At 39.5% G+C, this 22,165-nt stretch overlaps 2 protein-coding genes across 9 annotated transcripts in view; one reads left to right on the forward strand and one right to left on the reverse strand.

Moving 5' to 3' along the window:
• Positions 1-22,165, forward strand: part of EBF3 (EBF transcription factor 3) — a gene marked incomplete at its 3' end in the record, with an annotated part of 669,366 nt that overhangs the window by 390,472 nt on the left and 256,729 nt on the right. The window lies entirely within an intron of this gene.
• MGMT (O-6-methylguanine-DNA methyltransferase) overlaps positions 1-22,165 on the reverse strand; it is a 181,824-nt gene that overhangs the window by 130,463 nt on the left and 29,196 nt on the right. For 6 of the 8 annotated variants that reach the window (XM_079977396.1, XM_079977399.1, XM_079977402.1 and 3 more), the window contains exon 3: positions 10,472-10,596. The exons of the other annotated variants lie outside the window; for them this stretch is intronic. In XM_079977396.1, the coding sequence (XP_079833522.1) occupies positions 10,472-10,596 (125 nt within the window). The remainder of the gene's footprint in view (positions 1-10,471; positions 10,597-22,165) is intronic. 8 annotated transcript variants of the gene reach the window in all.

The following is a 22,165-nucleotide window of genomic DNA, read 5'->3' on the forward strand; positions in this document are numbered from 1 at the left end:
AGCTATATGTTGGAACTATTACTTATTATGCAGATGTTACTCAGGAGGAAAGGTTGCACAGCCTTACAAAAGCCTTGCACACATTCAGCTTTATGTGGAAATAAAGAAATAAATAAATGTAAAGGAGGCGGGAGTCTGGGGGGAAAAGACTTTGGCAATCTCACCCACCATTGTACCCAAAGTGTTTTGACTATATGCAATTTTAACTTTACACACTCTCCCCAGAATGCAACCCGTGTAAGCTGAGTCTCACCTGTATTTGACAAAAACAACCACCCCATGTTCTCTCATATAAATGCTTACCTTCAGAAATACTATTATGAATGCCACACCATCATCTGAGAAGCAAAGTTATAATATTCCAGAAACAGATTATTTCCCATGATGGCTCCTTGTTTATGGAATTCTCTTCTGAGAAAAAACCCAAATCTCTGCCATTGGTCATTTTAAGGGAGCAGTAAATGAAAATATTTCTGTTTCACCATATCTTTCAGGCATGAGCGTTAAAGCTGTTGTTTTCAATCTCTCGCTGTTTATTTTGTGTTACAAATTATTTCATTACTGAACTGTAACATGGTTCTAAAAATATTAAAAGTCAGTATATAAATGACTTAATAATCATGAAGATTAATAATGATGGTGATGATAAGCTATTTATTATCATCATTATAAAGCACTCTTGATGAGACAGGGGCAAACCCTGTTGCCTGGAAAGTATAAAAGTTGCCCATAGGGATTGTGGCAACATTTTAGTTGGAACCCATGATCACAGTGGGATATCCTCTGTGTGTTTGTTGTCCATTAAGATGCTACAAGCTGGACTGGTAAAAAGGTGTTTCCCCTGGCCTGTCTCGCGCGGGCAATGTGTGAGAAACCTGTGGATAAACAGATCACAAATGTACTTCTGATAGGCGTTATTCAGGTGGTTGTACACTGCAACTTTAGGCAGTGTGATATAAATGGTATGAGGTGGCAAAAAATGCTACACATCTACTTCACAGTCCCCAAGCACAGTTATACAGAAACATCTTGGTAAAAGAAATTATGTGCCTTGGTTATTTAACAATCTAAGAGATCTCATTTGTGTTCTATTTCTAGATTATCTTGTGTTAGATTCTTACTAGAAATGCAGTGCTACTGTTCTAACATCAATTTAATTCCCAAATATTTCATCATGTCATAAACTATAAATTGTGCAGTATTTTTAATTAGCTATCTCTCTTTACTTGGCAGCCATCAAGCTGAGTTTTCCCCAATTGATTTTACTGCTAATAAACCTGCCAGACTTGTCAATCAGTTTTTGTATTGTTGTCATTGATGCTCATACTATTTTTGCTAATTAAAAATCTATCTTTGCACATATTGTGCTTTAATAAGGAGTCGGGATATAAAATTCATAGTGGTGGGTCATTAAATGTAAATAGCAAGTGACAAAGTAGTGTTGGAAATGAATGATTTCCTAGGCTACTATATCCTAAGGGCAAAAGAAGCCACCTTCAACATTTCTTACACTAGGAAAATAAGGTTATAAAAAACCTTTCCAGTGTTTTATATAAACTATATATTAACTATTTTATGTAACTTTTCGGGACCCTAGTTATCTGGTTTCCAAAAATATGAAAAATAATGAACTTCCTTGTCCTTGGCTCATTGCAATAGCACAGAATGATTGGAAAACTAAATACAAATATGCTTTTTCAGGGAGAAGACAACAAAAGTCCATCCCTTAATGGGCCCATCAAAACAAGTCCTTCTGCAGGCATCCTCAGTCTAGCAATTGACTGAAGAGAGTCAAAGAAATCAACGATGGTAGAGATGAGGAATGAAAGGATTAAAAGGAGGATGCTTGTATAGATGGATAAACAACAAAAGCTGCTTAGCAAAGGATGACTCGTCAATCCTAAACTTTATAGAGAAATGCAAACTATGAAAACAGTCTTTAGGAACACCAGATCTTTGAGGCAGAAGACCTGTGTGGGAGGGTGGGTGTAAAGACATGATAGGAGGAAAGACATTTTCTTCTCATTAAGCACAATCCAACTAAAGGACTTTCATACTAATATGAACTTGAGATTCAGAGAATATCTGCTCAGTAAGTATTTGTAGTATCTGTAGTTCATAGCACCTCTGTCAGGGAACTGCCATCGGAGCCAGAGGAGGAGGGAGTGCTCCAGAGGGATGCCGGAGAGCGTCCCAGGAGGGAGAGAGGCAGTCCATCTGCGGGGGAAGGAAATCAGCGTAGCACCAGTGGAGAAGGGGGGCAGATGGGGGAATCGGTGAGGCGGCTCCATGACTCCTCGCCGGAGACCAGCGGGGAGAGCACGGGTCCTCCACTGCCCACACCCTCCCTGCGCAGAAGACTTCCGCGCAGGGAGAGTAGGCGGAGACTTGGCGTCAAAGAACTTCTTTGCTGGAAGAAGTTCAAGAAACGCCCACTGACGGATTCTGCCAACAACTGAGACAGCCACGGATGGGTGGCTGTCCGGACAGAAAGGGTTCACCCAGGTGACTCAGCCAGGTGTGGCGACGACTTACGCACGAGCAACCCCCTAGAACCATTACAACCTCTAAACAATTAACCACAAGAGATTAACTTTTTTGGATTCATGTACACTATATGGAATCATGTGCATACGCACTCTTTCAAAAACCTCCAATGAACAAAAACAAAGCATTTTTTTTCAACAAATGAAGCTGGTAGCTCCTCCTTGTTCCTCTTTCTCCTAGAATGGGCTGCTGCTTCTTTGTTCAGATTTACAGGACAAGTAAATCTGCACAAGTTGGCCATGTGGGACAGGAGACCTTGGTCATTACAAAGTCTACCACCAAGAAGACTCCAGCTTTGAACTTAGTATCCACTATGTTTCCAGCTGACGGTCTTTCATTCACTGCATATATTTCACCTGTGAAGGATTCTTTTTTCAAATAAGAGCCTTCCAAGATACTAATCTATCCAAAGCAAGCATCATCTTAGATTGATGACAGCCAGAATGGATTCCCTTTGATGTGGTAGGCAGGATCTCTACCTGTACTCCAGCAAGCAAAATAAAAATAAAAATCCTGAAACAACTTAAAAATGGGGTACTGCTTAGTGACTCAACCCAATATATGGTGTGAACATCACAATTTTTTCTGGTCCATGTACCAAGAACAAGTTCCCATCAGGGTATGTTTGACAAAGTTGTCAGAATGAGAGAGAGAGAGAGAGAGAGAGAGAGAGGTATTAAATAAATGGAAACACTAAACGCCTAATACATTAAATGCAAACATTAAATGCCTAAATATCAGTGAACTATCATTATTTAATAGGAGCTTCTATTAACTGCAGAAAGTGTAGTAACCCAGCACCCTGATATTGGAAAGTGATATATGTATGGGACTTTGAGCATAAATGTTGCAATTATAAATTTTTACTGTAGGAAAACATTGCCAACCTAACAAAGAAAAAAAGTCCTTGACCAAAATATCCGAGGATATTAAACTGAGACGTAATCTACTGATGCAAATCATTACATCTATTTGCATTTGCTTACTGAACCCTAACACAGAAATTAAACTACATAGAGTGGGGGGAAAGAGAGCTGGTTGTGCATGGTTAAAAGGAGACATCTTGGAGAATCCAAGCTCTTTCATTAATTTCCCCACTTCCCCTCATTAACAAGTAAAATGTTTTTACTGCTTGAAAAGTTTTAATAAATAGGAAAATGCAGGGCAGCCAACATAAGTTTTTAATGCAATATACAAAAGCTTTTAATATTTTTACATACATTAATGAAAAAGCTAAATTTTATAAGACTTCTTCTGTGAAGGAAATAAATACTACATGCACAATTACATATCTCTTATAAAATATTTACCGTAACTCTTCCATTTCATTTGATACATCAATTAACAAGTCAATTAAGTGAACATATAAGGATTGTCCTATTTCAAAATAATGTATCTCATCCCATTCAATTCTCTTTCCAAGCAGTGTGTGCGCATTTTTGTTAAGAAAAACAGATGAATAGTCTGCTAGAAATGCAGGTTCAAACTTCTGGTCTAGATTAGAAAGATTAAAATCAAAATCGACTTGTAGGGACAACGTTTAGGAAACACAGACCCTAAATCAAGGCAATATTCAGTTTGTAACATTCCATTGGTCAAACAATAATCTGATGTAAACAATATTCCCTGCTGTGTTTAGGAAAACTCTATAATGGGTTGGATACTTTGTGCTATGTGTCTTCAATTAAACTGAACAGAAAATGTGGTTCACCATGTCCTACAGAATTACCTGGATTTCCTAGAGGGTCCTGGCCTTTGGAGTGGCACACTGTGTCTGAAGTCATGCAACAATCACAGATTTAACAAACTGCTTTGAGATATTTTATTACAATCATGCAACATATAAATTTTATGAAATAAAAATAAGTAATAAATAAAACTTATCTACCGCTTCTTAAAACTTGTCCTTAGATTCCAAGGCTAACAGGCTCCACAACAACCATCACTAATTACACATATTTTTAAAATAGTGTATAATTTTTATGAGAGAAAAGCTAACTGTTAGACAGATTTATATTGGATTATTCTGGGTTTTAAATGCATGTGCATGCCAGAATCATAATTTACTCAACACACATGCAGAATAATCTACCATCTGTAAACATAATGCAGAAAAGTACAAGCAGATATGGAAAGGTCACACAGTCTAAGAGACTATATGTGTTCTTAACAGGATTGGGAAACTTTTTTCCCTTAGTTTTTGAAATTATGCTGAGCTTTTAAAAAACGTTTCCTCCAGCAAAAAGTTGTGTGTGCGCCCCCCCCCCCAAACACTTCTGATCATCTAGCTATAAGTATAAACAATCCTATAGTTATCACCTGAAAAGCCATCAGGAGAAAAACTAGCCCAGTTTATTTTTAATAAAAGGAGGATCATAGTATATAATAACTCTTCCTGCCATATCCATTGAATCTGCTGAAATAGAGATTGATGTCTGGATATTTCTAGCAGGGGAAGTAATATTTCTCTAAAACACATACTTTTGGTATTCAGTTGCATCCTGAGAAAAGTGGTAGGCCCCTACCTAACCAGCTACTACAAAGAAGCTAAAAGGTTTAATATCTAAACCTCTTCCATTTGAAAAATAAAAAGAGTACAGACACCAGAGTATTTTCTAAAGATAGCTTTTGAAAATATTGTATGCAATATCACCTCTAGTTGCACTCATTAATGTACACAAGCCTTTACTTTTTCATATCTCAACTCAAAAAGCTTCATAAGGGCATAAAAAGCTAGAACTACTAAACGTAAAAGATTAACACTGCCTACATAATCCACAGAACCTTATACGGCATTTTCCAAGTCTTTCACCCCTTTTTCAACTCATAGCAAGCATGGGACAACCTGCAATGCAATACATACCGTGCTTCAGTTTATTGTTACAATAGGCCAGAAATCATAGATGCAGATGTCCAGATTAAAAACAGGAACTTGTCCTCATTGTACAAAGACTAAAGGAAGTTCAAGTAGCAATGTACCTTGCATACAAATGCCACTAGTAGTTGGTGTAGCAATACTGGGAAGTTAGCACCGACCCACATTTGTGTGCCACTATTTTGCCAAGAGTTCTCCCATATCCTCATTGTAAACTTGCCTGGTTCAAGCCATCATCCAGGTTTTTCCATTTCATTTGACTATTGGTCTCCACTAGTATGCCATCTCAGAGGCACAACTTTTCTTGCTGCACTATATACACGTATACACACACACTGCTCTTCACCAGGGAGGTCACAAAGCTGCTTACAATAATAAAATATGCAATACACTTTCATGATATGTTGTTGTTTTTTATAATCACCATCATCAAAATAAATCAGAGAATGGAAGGAAAAGTGAAAGGCACAGTCAGAAGGAGAATTGCAGAATACATGCTGCTGTGTTGAGAGCTCTTATTCAGGTTTCCAGTCATTCCATTCCTCGGCTTTTCACTTGTTCAGCTTCTTAACAGGCAGCCTATGCTCAATGGGGATCCCCAGCCCCACTGGGCTGTTTGGGTTATTTTCCCATCCTTTAGGTTTGGGTTTTTGCTTGCTATTTGTCCTTCTGATTTTGCATTTCTACAAACCTGCTAATACTTTTCCATCTGGTGTGTGGGTGTTGCTATTTTTAATTCATAAAGACTGGCATTCTGTGAACAGAGTTCACTATTAGTATATAAGAGATGACAAACAAACAACCGACAAAGAGCAGGCCCCTGATTTGTGCTGATGAAAGTGGGTCAAAGATGAGGATCACACTTCACTGGTTCTCCACGAGTTAATCTACACATTTTGAAAGACCACAACCAGTAAAAGAAAAACAAAAACCCTGAATATTTTTGTGAACAAAATTTGAAGTTCTGTAGCCACCTCAAATGAGACACTCCATGCACATGGTTCCCACCTCTTTTACTATGTGCATAAAGACATCTTTGGAGCAAAATCAATGTTTGCTCCACTTTTAGAAGGTTTAGCTGATGTTCATTCACGAGTGCTGAAGACTCCCTTGTGTCACAAACAAGGAGACTTGGAGTGAGAGCTTTCTAAATGCTTCATCTACTCCAACCAGCTAGGGAGGGTAAGATGACTTTCTGGAAGAAGGCACAGGATAAGAAGATTTAAAAGTAATAACATGGATTCCATCAGGAGCAGGCATTGCAAGACTTATAATCCCTTGGTCATTAAAACGCACTACACACACAGAAGATTCTGCTCTGCTACTGACTTGCTGAAATGAAAAGTGATTTATCAGGCCAAAGGCGCACACAACCTTCAATGCTACTACTATGGAGGGGTTGTTTATAAAATGAAGCATTATTTATAAAATAAAAATAAAAATGAAGTAATAATGATTTGCAAAGATTTCCTGAAAACATTTCTGCAGTGGTTTTCAGAGTTGCACCATAAAAATCTTACTACATTTTGTTAATGATTGAAATAATTGGTTGACAAGGACATCTAAATCAGTGAGCGCAGCTACAAAAATAAAACTGAGCCTTAAAGTAACTGGCATGTGTTCACACAGGGACTTCAGTTTAACATTATTATTCTATTATACAACATTATTATTCTATTAGCCATTATCAGAAAGCTTCAAACCAAATTAGGTAAAACAGAAGTTGTTTATGTTCCTTATATATTATTCTTATTTATACAGGAAGAAAGTGATTGATGTACCCTTATTATTTTATCACCATTCAGATAACCTCATTTTGAAAAGGACAAAATCTCAATTTTTTTTTGGGGGGGGTGATTTTTAATTACTTTTTTGCCATATAAATTTACCAAATGCCAATCTTAGTACAGGGGAGTGGAAATAACTTGTAGCAATGGATGACCCTTGGAGTCATTGTATTTAGATACTCTGCCCGCCCCGCCCCCCCAAAAGGGATGCATCATATTGCCATCTTCTAGATTCCAACGCCAAACTGAAAGACCCAGGTTAAAAAATATATATAGTAAATACTGATTGTAACATGCAACATGATGTAAAATACCTCTGTGACTGTTGAGCACAAAGCATTTATAACTGTACTTGTATTCATTATAATTCTGTCTGACAGGAGTCCATTAATTTTTTTATGGTGTTTGTGTGTGTGTGTGTGCTTTCCCAATGTTCTTATTACAATGTTTACTAGCCAGTTTTTAAAACAAGAGGAAAGGAGACTCTGGGCCCTTTTTATTATTTTGTTCTTTCAAAGATAGTGATCCTAGATATTTTAACAACTGTTTCCTATCAACAAGCGGAAGAGATTAAACGATACATTTCAGCCCAGATATTTATGAATAGTGTTAAATCGTTTAGGTCTTTGCCATTAGAAAGATAAAACAGGATGCATTTTGAAGATGTTAGCAGAAGCGACTGTAGAGGAGGATATATATATATATATATATATATATATATATATTCCATTAGTATAGGCACTTGTAAAAGCTCTGTGTGGCATTTAGACACTTATTACTTATAATTACACTTGTGAATGCTCAAGGAAAAAATGGAGGAGAGAGAGACTTGGGGAGGGGGGGTTACATCTACTTTTGAAATCTGTGTAGAGCTCCAATGTTATTCAATAAATATATCCACCAATTAAACATGCTTTGATTAAAAAAAAAATTTTAAAAAAAGAGTTCCCTGATAAGTGCACTGATAATATCTGAGAGTAGGCAGCTAGGTGAGGAAGCTGAAGGGGGGGGAGCCTGTCTTCCACCAGATAGGAATGACTGGGGATGAGTGGAGTCAGGAGGAACAAATCTGGGGCATTCTTCTCTCCACTATTAATAATGTTTTAAGCATTCACAAACGTATATGTGGCTAACAACTTCTTACGCATTCCTCCTTTCACACATGACGCCATGCATTTATGTGTCATATCAGGCACCTTCCCTCCTATGTGGCATGAATACATCATCCAAACACAGGGGAAGAATGAGTTCCCCTTTGGAGTTACTGTTTTATACACTGGAGAATTTATGCAGATTTAATGAAATTGACTGAAACTCGTGCAATCGAATTAGACTGTGTGGCAATCCCTATCAAGACCAAGTTGCTGTGCTGGTTTCTTTCTTTCTTTTATAATTTCCTATTAACTGAGAGGCTCAGAAAACCAATGGAATTACTTTAAGGCAAGTAAGTCGGAAAATGTACTGACCTCCTGAAGTCCTCTGTCTGTTTGTGCTTTAGAAGCAAAAGATGGGGGAAATACACAGTCTGGATCAGACATATTCTATACAACTGAGAAGTTATAACTCTGTAGTATACAATATTTTCGCTAAAACGAAACTTTAGCAACTTCTGAGAAATACAGAATTATGTACCATGAAGTCACAGCAAGAAAGTCAGGTGCTGGGTGGCCACATTTCCTGGACCCAAAATCAACACAGCAAAACTCACATATACCCAGCAACATGTACACACACATAGCCCATTGCTACCAGTTTTCCTGTCACCAAAAGTCATTGTTTTCCCCTTCTTCCTTTCCTTGACATCATGAATATCCTTTTGGTATTTATCTCGCCTCCCCACACGGTCACAACTCTGCCCGGCGCCCAGAATCATTTCCAACAGCAACCCTACCAACACTCACACAGATCACAATTTCATCCTTCTATTAGCCAGGCCTATGAAAAAAACAATATAAATTATCACAAGTTTAGAACCAGCAGTCTACAAGCTCCCAAGTAAGGTGTGTGGCAGAGATAACAAATATGATGGGGCCAGGTATGTTCCTGGGAAGGGACAAGCAATTGTGACTTCCAAGGAGAGGAAAAGCTGTGTGTTTATTGTAGAGTTTGATATTGTAGCAACCCTAGTTCTGATAGGTGGCTAACCGATTCCACCGTAATCCTCTGAAAGGACACAATGAATCGAAAGTCTCTATTGTCCTCTTTGCACATGTACTCTAGTAGTGTTTCTTGAATCTATACAGCCTGGTTAGCCACTCACAACAGGGCTTGCACAGAAAGACATACAGTGGTACCTCAAATTAAGAACTTAATTCGTTCTGGAGGTCCGTTCTTAACCTAAAACTGTTCTTAACCTGAGGCACCACTTTAGCTAATGGGGCCGCCTCCTACTGCCACCACACCACCGGAGCATGATTTCTATTCTCATCTTGAAGAAAGTTCTTAACCCAAGTTACTATTTCTGGGTTAGAGGAGTCTTTAACCTGAAGCGTCTGTAACCTGAAGCGTCTGTAACCCGATGTACCACTGTATAGGGATAAAGAATCATGCCTGCTGTGTAGATTTTCACCAGTGTAGCCCAGTCGTAGCTTTTGCATTGGTTCCTTGTCAGAAAGGTAGACAGAAATCTGTACGTACTTTCCACCACCACTGTTACCACCTCCAGCCTCTGCAGGAGCAGGATACCACCCCTGATTTGGACTTCAGAGACACACCGAATGCAGTCATATTTTCCAAGGTCTTCATGTCTCAGGGCAATATCAGGGAGAGTCCCAACTCTTGGGAGGTGCTACACTGAGTTTGCTTATTGGAACTATGCCTAGCCAGCTATGGAAGTTCTGGCTGCTTTCTCAGTTTCTCCAAGCCCAATACATGAGGAGGGAAGCCACCTCCCCTCTTCTTCCATGACTGAAAAAATGGACAGGGACGCTTCCTGACCTTGTGCTCTGCTTGCCTTGCCAGATCCATTCTCTAGTGGTAGGATTTATAGACTCTCAATCATCACCCTATTTTTTAATGTTAAGGAATAACAACAATAAAGTCTTGGACTCGTTCTGCAGTCAGTGCCAAAGCATCAAGCTAGACTAGTAGACTGTTTCAAGCCATAAGGATGAGACCTTTAAAAATAAAAACATTAAAGTGAACATTGCAAAGCTATAGCAATAAATTAGTAAATATTTTTCATTCCAATTATATGAAAGGCTCTTTTTTTTAACTTTTAACATGCGTATATGAAAAAATAATCAGTGGAACACAGGCTTACCCATTTTGTAGCACAGCATTTTGCTCCAGGTGGGTTTCATGGACCCCCAGCTTGCATCCAGATATCTCAATTTTTCCCAAAGGGCTGCCCAGCACCACAAACATCTTCTCACACTGAGAAAAAGCCTGTTAAAAATACAACCAAAGATGCATAAACCATTTCCCCAAGTATCAATAACTAGGCATATAAATGGCATTTTATCATTATTCCAAACAGGAAAAAGAAAGTTGGACGTAGTCGTGCCAGCTGCGTAAGAGTGACCTTCATACTAAGTAACTTAAGTTCATTGATTTCGAAGGGTCTGCTCTGAGTATGACTTAGCTGGGCATCACGTTTCATCATTAAACTTAATAATACCACCCCTCCAAAAAAAAAAAAATATCACTTATAATATAGTTAATTAAAATTAATACATAAGGTGAGATAGCAGCTAAATAAAAGAAGTAAATCAAGTCAGAAATTTTCTCAAGCTGCAAGTCAGCTCTTAAGGTGTGATCCTACTTAGAACTGGCATACCCATATATTGTCAAAAGGCATAATCATCAGGCTAAGTGAGAATTAAAGAATCCCAGAGCAACGAGCATGAGACTCTTAATCTCATGGGTTCCAAACATGGGTCAGGCAAAAAGATTCCTACATTGCAGGGGGTTGGACTAGATGATACTCATGGTTCCTTCTGACTCTACAATTCTGCGATCCTAACAAATCCACTGGTCCACATTAGATTTGCCAACAAGGTATTACAAAACATCAGGCTCTTGCCAGGATGAAAAATGCTGAAGGTGAGTATAACCTACTTTCAAAGGACAAATTTCCTACTGGTGTAAAGAAACGAAATCTGCTCCAAGCCAGAATTTGCAATAAATTAACCAACTGCCCACGCCCATTGGATGAAAGAAGGGACACAGCCCTTTTGGCTGCAACATCTCCTCCCAGCAAAACTCTCTGATTTACTGTCGAGAGAAAACCTGGGAAATAAATCCTTACCATTCTGGCTTCTGTTCCAGTAGTAAAGATTCTAGCTTGGAAAGAAGCTAGAGTTTGCATAACTGGATTTCACAGTAATTACACAACAGCCAATATTTTGAATGCTAAAATGATTAAATGGAAGTGTGGCATACCCTTAAGGGCATTTCTCTTGGCTTCACACACTGCTGAAATTACAAAGCCAGTGTGGCATGCCCAGGGTCTGGTGGCAACTACATTCAAATACTGATCCGTTGCCTGACATAAAGGGTGATCCTGATCACATGCTGTCTTTAAGATCAAGCTTAATTTTGACCGAATTTACCTGAAGCTAGGGAAATGGTTGGTTTTAATTGGACACAGAAAAGAAAATTGATTTTCATGGCTATTTGCAGATCAATTGAAAAATGAAATGAATTTCGTTTCATCCTCCCTTTTAACCTGAATAGGTATTTAAATAATAATGATCTGAACTAACTTATCAGTGGAGAAGAGGATTTCTCTGTGCTAACAGCAGAAGCAGTAAAGCCTGCTCTGTGGCCATCATAAATCACCCTCTAGCCTCACATGCTTATTTAAAAAATCTTGGCATTAATTCCTGTCTGCATCACAATTCACTTTTACTCTCTTCAATGCCAGCCTTGCCTATTACGGGAGCCAGAGATGCTGCATTGAGACTAGAGGGGCTGCATAGATCTATTGGACCTGGGGTAGCAAAGTTTAAATCTCAGCTCAGTCTCAATTCCTCATCTATAAAGTAAGAGCAATAGACCATGACCTGCATTATAGGATGGTTGTGGGAAAAGGATGAAAACCACTGCAAATTGCTTTTCAAACCATGAGCATTAAAAATTATTTTAAACTATTTTATGGCATGTAATATATTTCCCCCTATCATCTTAAAACTTTTTTGAGTTCTGCCCCACTTCTAAACTTCAACACTGGTAATCAAGAAGTGGAATAGAACAAGAAATCTCTGTCTGCTCCTAAAAGTCACACAATCAGAAGAAAGCAAGGTAAAGGTAAAGGGACCCCTGACAATTAAGTCCAGTCGCGAATGACTCTGGGGTTGCGGCGCTCATCTTGCTGTAAAGGCCGAGGGAGCCGGCGTTGGTCCACTTCTGCAGACAGTTTTTCTGGGTCATGTGGCCAGCATGACTAAGCCGCTTCTGGCGAAACCAGAGCAGCACATGGAAACGGCGTTTACCTTCCTGCCAGAGCGGTACCTATTTATCTACTTGCACTGTGTGCTTTCAAACTGCTAGGTGGGCAGGAACTGGGACTGAACAACAGCAGCTCACCCCACTGCGGGGATTTGAACTGCTGACCTTTCAATCGGCAAGCCCAAGCGGCACAGTGGTTTAACCTACAGCGCCACCCGCGAAAGTACACAATTGCTAATGGGGCAAAGCAGGAGAGCAGTCACACCTACAAATCCAGTGTAGACCAATGAGGATTCAGTGGTAAAAAGTAGGAATGATCCTCCTACCCCACCCTGGAATCTAGCATTCCCCTTCCAGGCGTTTTGGCCCCCACAGTTTAAGGGCCATTGCAGTGGTCATAGATGGCTCTTTGCCTACAAAGCGTGTTCTCCATAACAGAGAGCACGTGTTGCGGTGGGGGCCTAAAGGCCACCCCACTGTTGTTGGGCAAATTGGCCATGTGCTGTGATTGGGCAAGGAGTGTTGCTGGGGAGAATGTTATGTTGCTAAATGGTGGGAGGGGTCAGAGGTCTTAAATACAGGGCTCGCAGCCTGGGGCCTTCTCTTGGGCTGCGTGCACCAGATCACCCACCCACCCTCCCTGAAAAGGGGGGGGGGTTCGCTGTCCTCTGACCTTGCTATGCCTGTCATGGGGTTGTCTGCCTTGGGGCAGGGGCCTGGTAGGAATTTTGTCCATTTGGCTGATTGGCTGTTGCCATTTGGTTTTTGCCTACTGCGTAGCAAATAGTCACAACTTGTAAGGTTGACGGTTAGGCATTGGTTAAAATTGGTTGGTGGAGGGGTAAGTGCCTACCCCTCCAATGGTGGTGCTGCATAGGGAATTCTGTTAAAGGAATCCAGGGGCTTGCCTTCCCTTTCGTCCTAGTCCCTGGCATCGGACATGGGCTGTGCAAGCCCCAGGGGCCATGAGGGTGAGAGATGAGGGACTGATGGCCAGCTTCATTTCTCCCCAATATGGTTCTCCCTGACTGGCTTCCGCTGGAATCCGGAAGTCAGTTCTCTCCCTGGGGCAAGGACAGATAGTTGTAACCAATGCCTAAGCAACCACTCATGTGTGTGCATTTAAATAAAGTTATGGCCAAATTCATGCCAAAAACCTTAAATAAAAATTGATGTGTGAAGTGTGAGTTATTGGGGTGGCCTGGGGGACCTCGACGCACAAATGATGTGTCCACACAGCTCAGGGTTACTCCTTCCACCACATGAACTCTCTCCTATAATTCACTGTGTAAAAGATTCTAGAGGAATAGCCATATCAGTCAGTTGCAGCAAAAAGAGTCTTATGGTACCCCCTAAAGCTTTTGTGGACTTTAATTAGATACAAGACGAACTGCACCTAATGACAAGGGCCCTAGTCCACAGAAAGATCCACATATAATCACGTTCATCTTTAAGACTGTTATTCTTGTAAACATGACATTTTTAAAAAGTATTTTAAATAAGGCAATAGCATGGGTGGAAAACATGGCTCCCAGCTTATTTTATTAAGGGGTTACTAGAGAACTATGGTGAACAAATCTCTTGCTTACTCTACCACAAGACTCATAAACAGCAACCTACTCATCCAGAATGCCTCGCTTCCTTCCACTTACCTTAGGGCTCTGTGTGAGGTCCATGTAAGTGCCTAACACCTACATGACTGCCCTCAGATACTTGCTGTTAATAAGAACCCCTCTTTTTTGACTTTCCAATCCTCAGCCCACCAACACAGTTGCTTCCAGTTCCTACAGAATATTAGAAATTTTGTCCTATCCAATTTCCCCATTCCTAACAAAAGCTAGTAATTGTGCTCCCTGAGAAATGGGAATGCTTGAAAATATTATTTTAACAGCTTTGTGAATCACTGCTAGTCTTCACCATAAACCCCTCTTGATTGCAGCAGGATCCTGTTAAACACATTCTCAAATATACAAAATGAAAAAAAAGCTATTGTTTGGGTTGTTTTGGGTGGTAAGTAGCTGGCAAGTTTAACATACAACATGAAAACATGGAACACATCCTGGGTTTGTCTGGCACCTTGCTTTTATAGAATTTGAGAACAGATACTTTTCAGCTACCATCGTACACATAAGGCACAGGCTTGTCTTACTCCTGGGCACTGTCAACAGTATACTAGCCCCTGCAACATAAAACAAGATAATTTTACAGCTACCAACTAGACACAGTACTGCAGAGTGACAGTTTGTCATGAAGCAGTAAGGACTGTGGCAGTATGGTTTGAGCACAAATGTCAGTTTTTAAACTGTTATGTCTTGGCAAGCATCAGCTTAAAATGTGTCATGCCATCCCAGAATCTTACTCTCTGTAGTACACTAAAGTTAGGCTAATCCTGCCATCATTTAGCAAATTTGCAACCTGTTGGAGTAAGAAATGACTGCACTCTGTTACGTGTTTGTCAGCTACAAGATGTCTTAATTCTTGTATATAAATTCTGAATCAGTTTTACGTACACTAGTAAAACAAGGGACATGGCAAGAAAATTACTTACAAAGCAAGCAAGGATTGATTAGCTATTGCAAAGTCTTGTAAAGTACATAAATATTGTGCCAAGCAATTAGAACCTTACTTTTTATATTACTTTTTAATATTTTTTTTATGTAAGGCATTTATACCCTTTAGCCAAAGTGGCTGCTAGAGCAGCTTATAAAAATCAGCACTAAGACAGTCCCTGCCCTCAGGAGGCTCACCATCTAAGACATGACACGTGAGGAAAAATAATGGGACGGAGGAGGGGAGAGCAAACTCAAGCACAAATTCTGAAAGTCATAGAGTTGTGTCTATGTGGATTCTGGTTATCTAGAAGAGAAGCAACTTCTTGCAGATGCCAATGATGGTTCAGGCCTTGATAAAGAACAGTCGCTTCAGCAAAAACATTCTTCCCTCCACATCAGATCCGGAACACAACAGATGAAGACTTCCAGGCCAGGAAGACAGTGCAGCTCTTCATTTAGCAATCAGCTGAGGGCCTATTTGTGTGTTTCCCGCTCCACCACCCAGGAAGCACTTTTATTTTGGGGATTTAGGTAGCCAGTAGCCCCACTAGTCTGGGGCTAGTTCACTGCAAAATTTATATTTATATTGGGGGAAGGGGAGAAGGAATACAGAGTCAGCACAGGCTTAAATATTTAGAATTACAATGATAAATAGTTTTACAACTTCATACAACAAATATGTATGCTTACAAACACTAGTTATCAACTGCTGTTTCAATTGAACATGGTATAGCTATTACACCAATTGTGTACGTACAATACGCATCTGCTATCGCCTCAATATTATTATGTCTTATGAATATAAGCTACAATGCTCAATATAGCTTTTTTTCCATTTAAAAGCTTACTTCTGCGAACCTTGGGATTTCTCCAAACTTTGCCTTTTCGTGACAAAGATACTGTGCTACATATCAACTGGAACTTGGAGAACCGAGTGTATTATCATATATATAATATATACCGGGGTCAGCAAACCTTTTCAGCAGGGGCTGGTCCACTGTCCCTCAGACCTTGTGGGGGGCCAGACTATATTTTGGAGAGAAAAAATGAACGAATTCCTATGCCCAACAAATAACCCAGAGATGCATTTTAAATAAAAGTGTAAATCAGTGTAAAATTCCCGGACCATCCGCTGGCCAGATTTAGAAGGCGATTGGGCCAAATCCGGCCCCTGGGCCTTAGTTTGTCTACCGATGATGTATACCAACGTATAGGCCTACCCATCCTGCAAACCACAACCTGCTGAAGTTCCCCAACCCCCTCATGCAAACAGGAGCTCCTCCCATTAGGCCTAATTTCTGCAGGGTGGGTGGAGGTGGCAACTAGGGAGAACAGTGCTCTTGCAAACAAACAGATGTATCATAAGCAGGAGCAATCATCAGGTGAAGAGGCAAATTTTGCAAAAATTTCCTTCCATAATATTAATCTATATTAAATTTCTAAATTGGCTATTTTAAAATTGGCAACATCCTGAAACGCTTCCTTTTAACTTCTGTTGAAAAGAGATCCTTTAATGACAAACCTTATCTAAATAAACTGCCTTTTATCTTCATTTATATAAATGAACCATTCAAGGAATTGTGATTAGGTAATGTATGAACTCTACCTGTGCTCTCATTTTCCATTACAGTACTTACAAATATTTTGTGTCAAAGTTTCTCATAAGTGTAAGCTTTACGAAGTACAGAAGAAATTAGCCTAAAATTGGTTCTCCAGCAAAAAGGAACTCCTATAACTTTGCTACTGAAGTTGATACCCAAATGAATTCATCAGAACAGAGTGCTATGTTCATAGCTCATTATGGCTAAATGCTATGTGTAAAAAAACTGGAGTGCCCCTTTTAGCCAACAGAATTAAATTTTCTTTGTCATTAATAAATAAATGAGTAACAAAAAAGTGTTCATTTCAGAAGGTTTATCTGTGAGAATATTAGGATGATTTACGACTGAACGTTCTGTTAAAAAAAAAAAAAAGCTTTCCATTTTCCAGGCTTGCTCCTGTGACTTTGAAAAAGCATATACAGTGGTACCTCAGGTTAAGTACTTAATTCGTTCCGGAGGTCGGTTTTTAACCTGAAACTGTTCTTAACCTGAAGCACCACTTTAGCTAATGGGGCCGCCTCCTGCTGCCGCCGCGCCGCCGGAACACGATTTCTGTTTTCATCCTGAAGCAAAGTACTTAACCCGAGGTAATAGTTCTGGGTTAGCGGAGTCTGTAAGCTGAAGCGTATGTAACCTGAGGTACCATTGTATGTCTCAATGGCACGGTGCCCCTTTGAGGGCTAAAGTTCTCCAGATTACACCCCCCCAAAAAGAGGTAACACATAAATGCAGATGTTGCACTGAATTTACTAGCCCAAGGTTCAGGTGGTAGGCAAGGCTTTAGCACCAGCGCTGCAATTTTGTGTCCTAAATTAGGCACCTAAAGCCCACGAGCTTTCACAGGGTTTGGTAACTTACACATAAAATGTCCACCTTTTTACTCTTTCTACAGTAATTCAGTCTAAATGCAGCCAATATTTCCAGGACTAGCATGTACTTTCCATATGATTAGATACTGTCAGTATTTAATTTTGCATTTATAAGCCTTTGTTACAGTAAATACTTCAAAATGATATGCTATTATAATTGACTAGGCCTTAAAAGCAGGAGGAAAGTTCAATTTCAATTTAATGGTTTCAGCTCTTAGGTCTTTCTCTACTCTGCTGTTGCACAGGGAGTGTTGAAAACATTCTGCATCTATGGCTCCTTATTTCTAAGGAATTTTAAAATATACTTTACGTGGTATAAGTAGGAGGGAGGAAATTAAGTTAATGTTCGCCCACAGTTTATCACTGAAAATATTTGTAGAAGGGCATAGAAAATAGTAATTCAATTTTTTAAAAAAATTAAAGGTAGAACATTTTAATCCAGTATATATTGATCCAACTTTGGTTACCACAATAAAATTTAAACTTCCAAGAGAACAGCCCCCTAACTTTCTATAGGAATAATAAAAAGTTTCTACATGGAAACTGAGCAATACAAGTCAACAAAATGAAGAAGGAACACAGAACAAATGCTAAAACAATACACACCAAAATGGTAGAGGTCCTTCAGAACTTAGGATAGTTGACAAGCATGAGGTTATTTTCTCCAAGATAAACCACTATTTCAATAACAGAAAATGCCTATCATAGCTGTGATGATGCTGTATTTGGTTTTCTATGACAGAAGCCATTTAAACATCTTATTCCAAAATTCCTGAGGCCGAGAATTTTAATCTATAAAATGAAAATGGCAATATGGAAACCTAAGGTGAATTTATTACTGACATTTGTTAAGGACTGGAAATTTCTTATGGACATTTTTGCATGAAATAGAAAATGAACACGATTTGAAGACTGAAAAAATACTGGTTTATAGAACATATAATGGTTGAATCTTAAGGAATGAATATAATATCTGGAAATCCTTTTATTTTCTTCTTCTTTATCCTTCTTTAGTTTTTTTATTTCTTTTCCCTTTCTCTTGCTTTTTTTCTTTCAGTTTCTCCTTTTCTCCTTTCCTTGTCTTTTCTTCCTTCTGACTTTCTCTTTTGGACTAAGTAGTTTTTTTAAAAAAAAAATCTCAGTATATTATAAATAAGATACTTTGTAATGGGTATGTATTTTTGTATATCTTTGAATAAGTATCAATAAAAAAGGAAAACCAAGGTGAATTTGACAACATTTTAAAAATGTGATGACTGTATCACGAAACTGTTGCTTTTGCCACCTGAACCTTGAGAATGTATCTTGTATTCACCCGTTCTGAAACCCACATCCCACCTTAGAACATTCACAACCTATTTTTCTTGTGATGAAGTAAATTTTCTTAATTAACCATTGGAAGAGTTCAATTACTCTGAATCATCTAGGCCCGCAGCTTCAAGTGTTCTCTGCTGTACAGCCAGACTTTCCGTATGAATTTCATAGAATTAGAGAATCATCTGAGAAGGCAGCTACCCTCTCTTTCAGAGTGAGATTTAGCAACTGATTCTCATGCATATATAATTTAAAACTGAGCTACTAAACTACCCTGTACATGGAGGATTGCCCTTGACTGTGGTTTGGAATCTTAGTATCAGAATTGCAGAGCTGGAAGGGACCACAAGAGATAGCCACTCCAACCCCCTGCAATGCACGGGATATTTTGCCCAACGTGGGGCTTTAACTCATGGCCTCGAGACTGCACTTGCTGTACACACCAGAGCAAGGTGGCGCGAGGATGTCTTCACTTGATGCGCGTTACCTGATTAGTTTCATTGTGGCTGCAACATCCCTACTGTGTGGCCTCTGCATGTCAACAGCTGCTTGAAATGTACACACTTCAGCTTAACTGCGGCTTGCATTTTCAAGATGGGTGGAGTATAAATTATTATTAAAATTATTTCAAATTGGATGAAACGTGGTTTGAGGTAAAGCACATCAAACAGGAGTATTTCTCAAGAAACCATAGGATTGATATGGACCGTGGTTGACGTTATGTGTACTCAGCTTCGAGCACCAGTGATGGAAAGCACGCCGAAGTCAGAGAAAATGCCAATGTGTACACAACCTAAGTTGGAGGTGGGAAGGGAGAAAAAAACCCATGCCTTTAACAGCTTGGGTCTACCATATATCAGAGACTCATTTCTTTGTGACTGATTTAGCAGAAAGAACATAGAGCTGCTCCTTCCGCTGGAATCAACAAGGCAGTGCACACATGCATAAGGGTTGCAGTGTGTGTTTTGGTTAACATCTGAAATCAGGCCCCAGTCTCCTAGAACAAACAGTCTATGTGTTGCCTTGAATTCAGCTAAAGCTGAATTTCTGGACAAAATATATCCAGATGTGCCAGTATTGCTCAAGGGCAACATCACTTTTGACAGTAGTGATGCTGCAATGCCTCCGTCAGGTTGTGACGGACGTTTCATTCACATACACGCCACACACTTTAGTTAAAAAGAAAACTATACAACAGAGACAAAATCTCTCAGCACGCTCATTTCCATCACAGAACAAAGCTATGAATGATAATTCTCAGCGGTCGCTAAAGTTTTTCTCTGACTCGAAATATTAACTATTTGCCAAAAAAGATTGTGATTTTTTTTCCTTAAAAGGAACAAAACATTGTGAATCAATAAGACTCCAGGGAATTGCTTCTTCATTGTAATCATGACCAAAAAACCAACTTAAACTGTAATGCTTAAAATATTCTCAACAAGTGTTAGTATTTCCACACTTTCTTATTTTAGTTTTGTATACCATTTCAATGTAGTAATTCTTATTTCAGTAAATGCCTGAAAAAGAAATGTGCAACAAAATAATGCCTTTTCGGGTGTATGCAGAACTTATATGCAATTTTGTTTTTATAATTGTACTGTAACTGAATCAAGTATTGTCTTTCTCCCACTCCCATAATCACAAAGCTTTGAATGTAGCAAATCATCTTTCCGACTTCCCCCCACAAAACAGAAGTGGCAACTAGATCTGGATGGTGGGCCAGGTCACTATCCCCCCACATATTCACAAGCAAAGTTTGATTGGGGAGCAGAATCATCCATAAGTCAATCACCTGACATCACACTGCTGCACGAGGTAGTATTTTGGCACATCTGATGGTTTTCTGATGTGCAAAGCTTTGCAAGCACTGCTGATACAAGCTGTGCTTGCAAACCACTTTTTCACTTGGCTGATTTTTACCTGCCAAACACCTGACATCATATGTGTTCTCTATTTGCTTTCTACGGTATCCTAAACTTACAACAAGGGACGCGGGTGACGCTGTGGGTTAAACAACAGAGCCTAGGGCTTGCCGATCAGAAGGTTGGCGGTTCGAATCCCCGTGACAGGGTTAGCTCCCATTACTCAGTCCCAGCTCCTGCCAACCTAGCAGTTCAAAAGCACGGCAAAGTGCAAGTAGATAAATAGGTACCACTGTGGTGGGAAGGTAAACGGCGGTTCCGTGCGCTGCTCTGGTTCGCCAGAAGCGGCTTAGTCATGCTGGCCACATGACCCGGAAGCTGTACGCCGGCTCCTTCGGCCAGTAAAGCGAGATGAGTGCCGCAACCCCAGAGTCGTCTGCGACTGGATCTAACCGTCAGGGGTCCCTTTACCCAAAACTTACAACTGCGGTTGAAACTCAATCTTAGGATAAAATCCCATACACACATTACTGGAAATAAAGCCAGAAGAACACAATGGACTTCTGAATTGGGGGTGGGGCTCTGTGCTATGTGCAATGGGAAGATAGAAAGGCAGACGTGTCAAAGACCCAACTCCATTAAATATAAAGGGGACACACCCAGGACTCAATAATAACACTTGTTTGAACATTCTAGGGTTTAATAGAAGCCTGGAAAGGCAAGAGAAAAACCAACAAAACAATATGCAGGAGTTTCATTTTAATCTTTCCTAAACCACAATATCTAAACATTGTCTACTCGCAAAATATCAAGTTTCAGGACTATATAGAACATGAACACAAACTGTCATTAACAAGCTCATGAGATTTCCCATGAGCTTGAGAAAGCCAAAGAATGTAGCATTGGCTGAAGAAATGAACTTCTGAAGAAACAATGGTTTTCTTCCCTTTTTTTGAAAAAATAGCTTTCTATTCCTTATTATTGCAAATTTATCCCAGAGTGGGGGGGGGGGCAATGCCTGGTGACATGTCAGAAGTGATACCAAATAAGGTATCAGTTGGACAGGAATCATATTCAACAGCTATGAAGCTCACCGCCCCATGACGTATGCATAATAAATTATAAAAATGGTTTAAAAATGGAAAATGAAAAAATAATGCAGAGTTTGGTTAATTTTACACAAGGTGCAGAATCCAGTTTTTCTCCTTGGTGCTGAATTTATTTTGAGAGGATGGGGAATATGTAGGATCCACAAAGTCTTGGTCATACCTAAGTTGCAAAGAATACATATCTGTATGTCTGCTTTAGTGCTAGTTTAAAAAAAGAAGAAGAAAAAAGCATGCATGAGCAATGAAATAGAGGCTTAA

Source organism: Podarcis cretensis (genome assembly GCF_951804945.1).
Source record: "Podarcis cretensis genome assembly, chromosome: 5".
NCBI classification, from domain to species: Eukaryota; Metazoa; Chordata; class Lepidosauria; order Squamata; family Lacertidae; genus Podarcis; species Podarcis cretensis.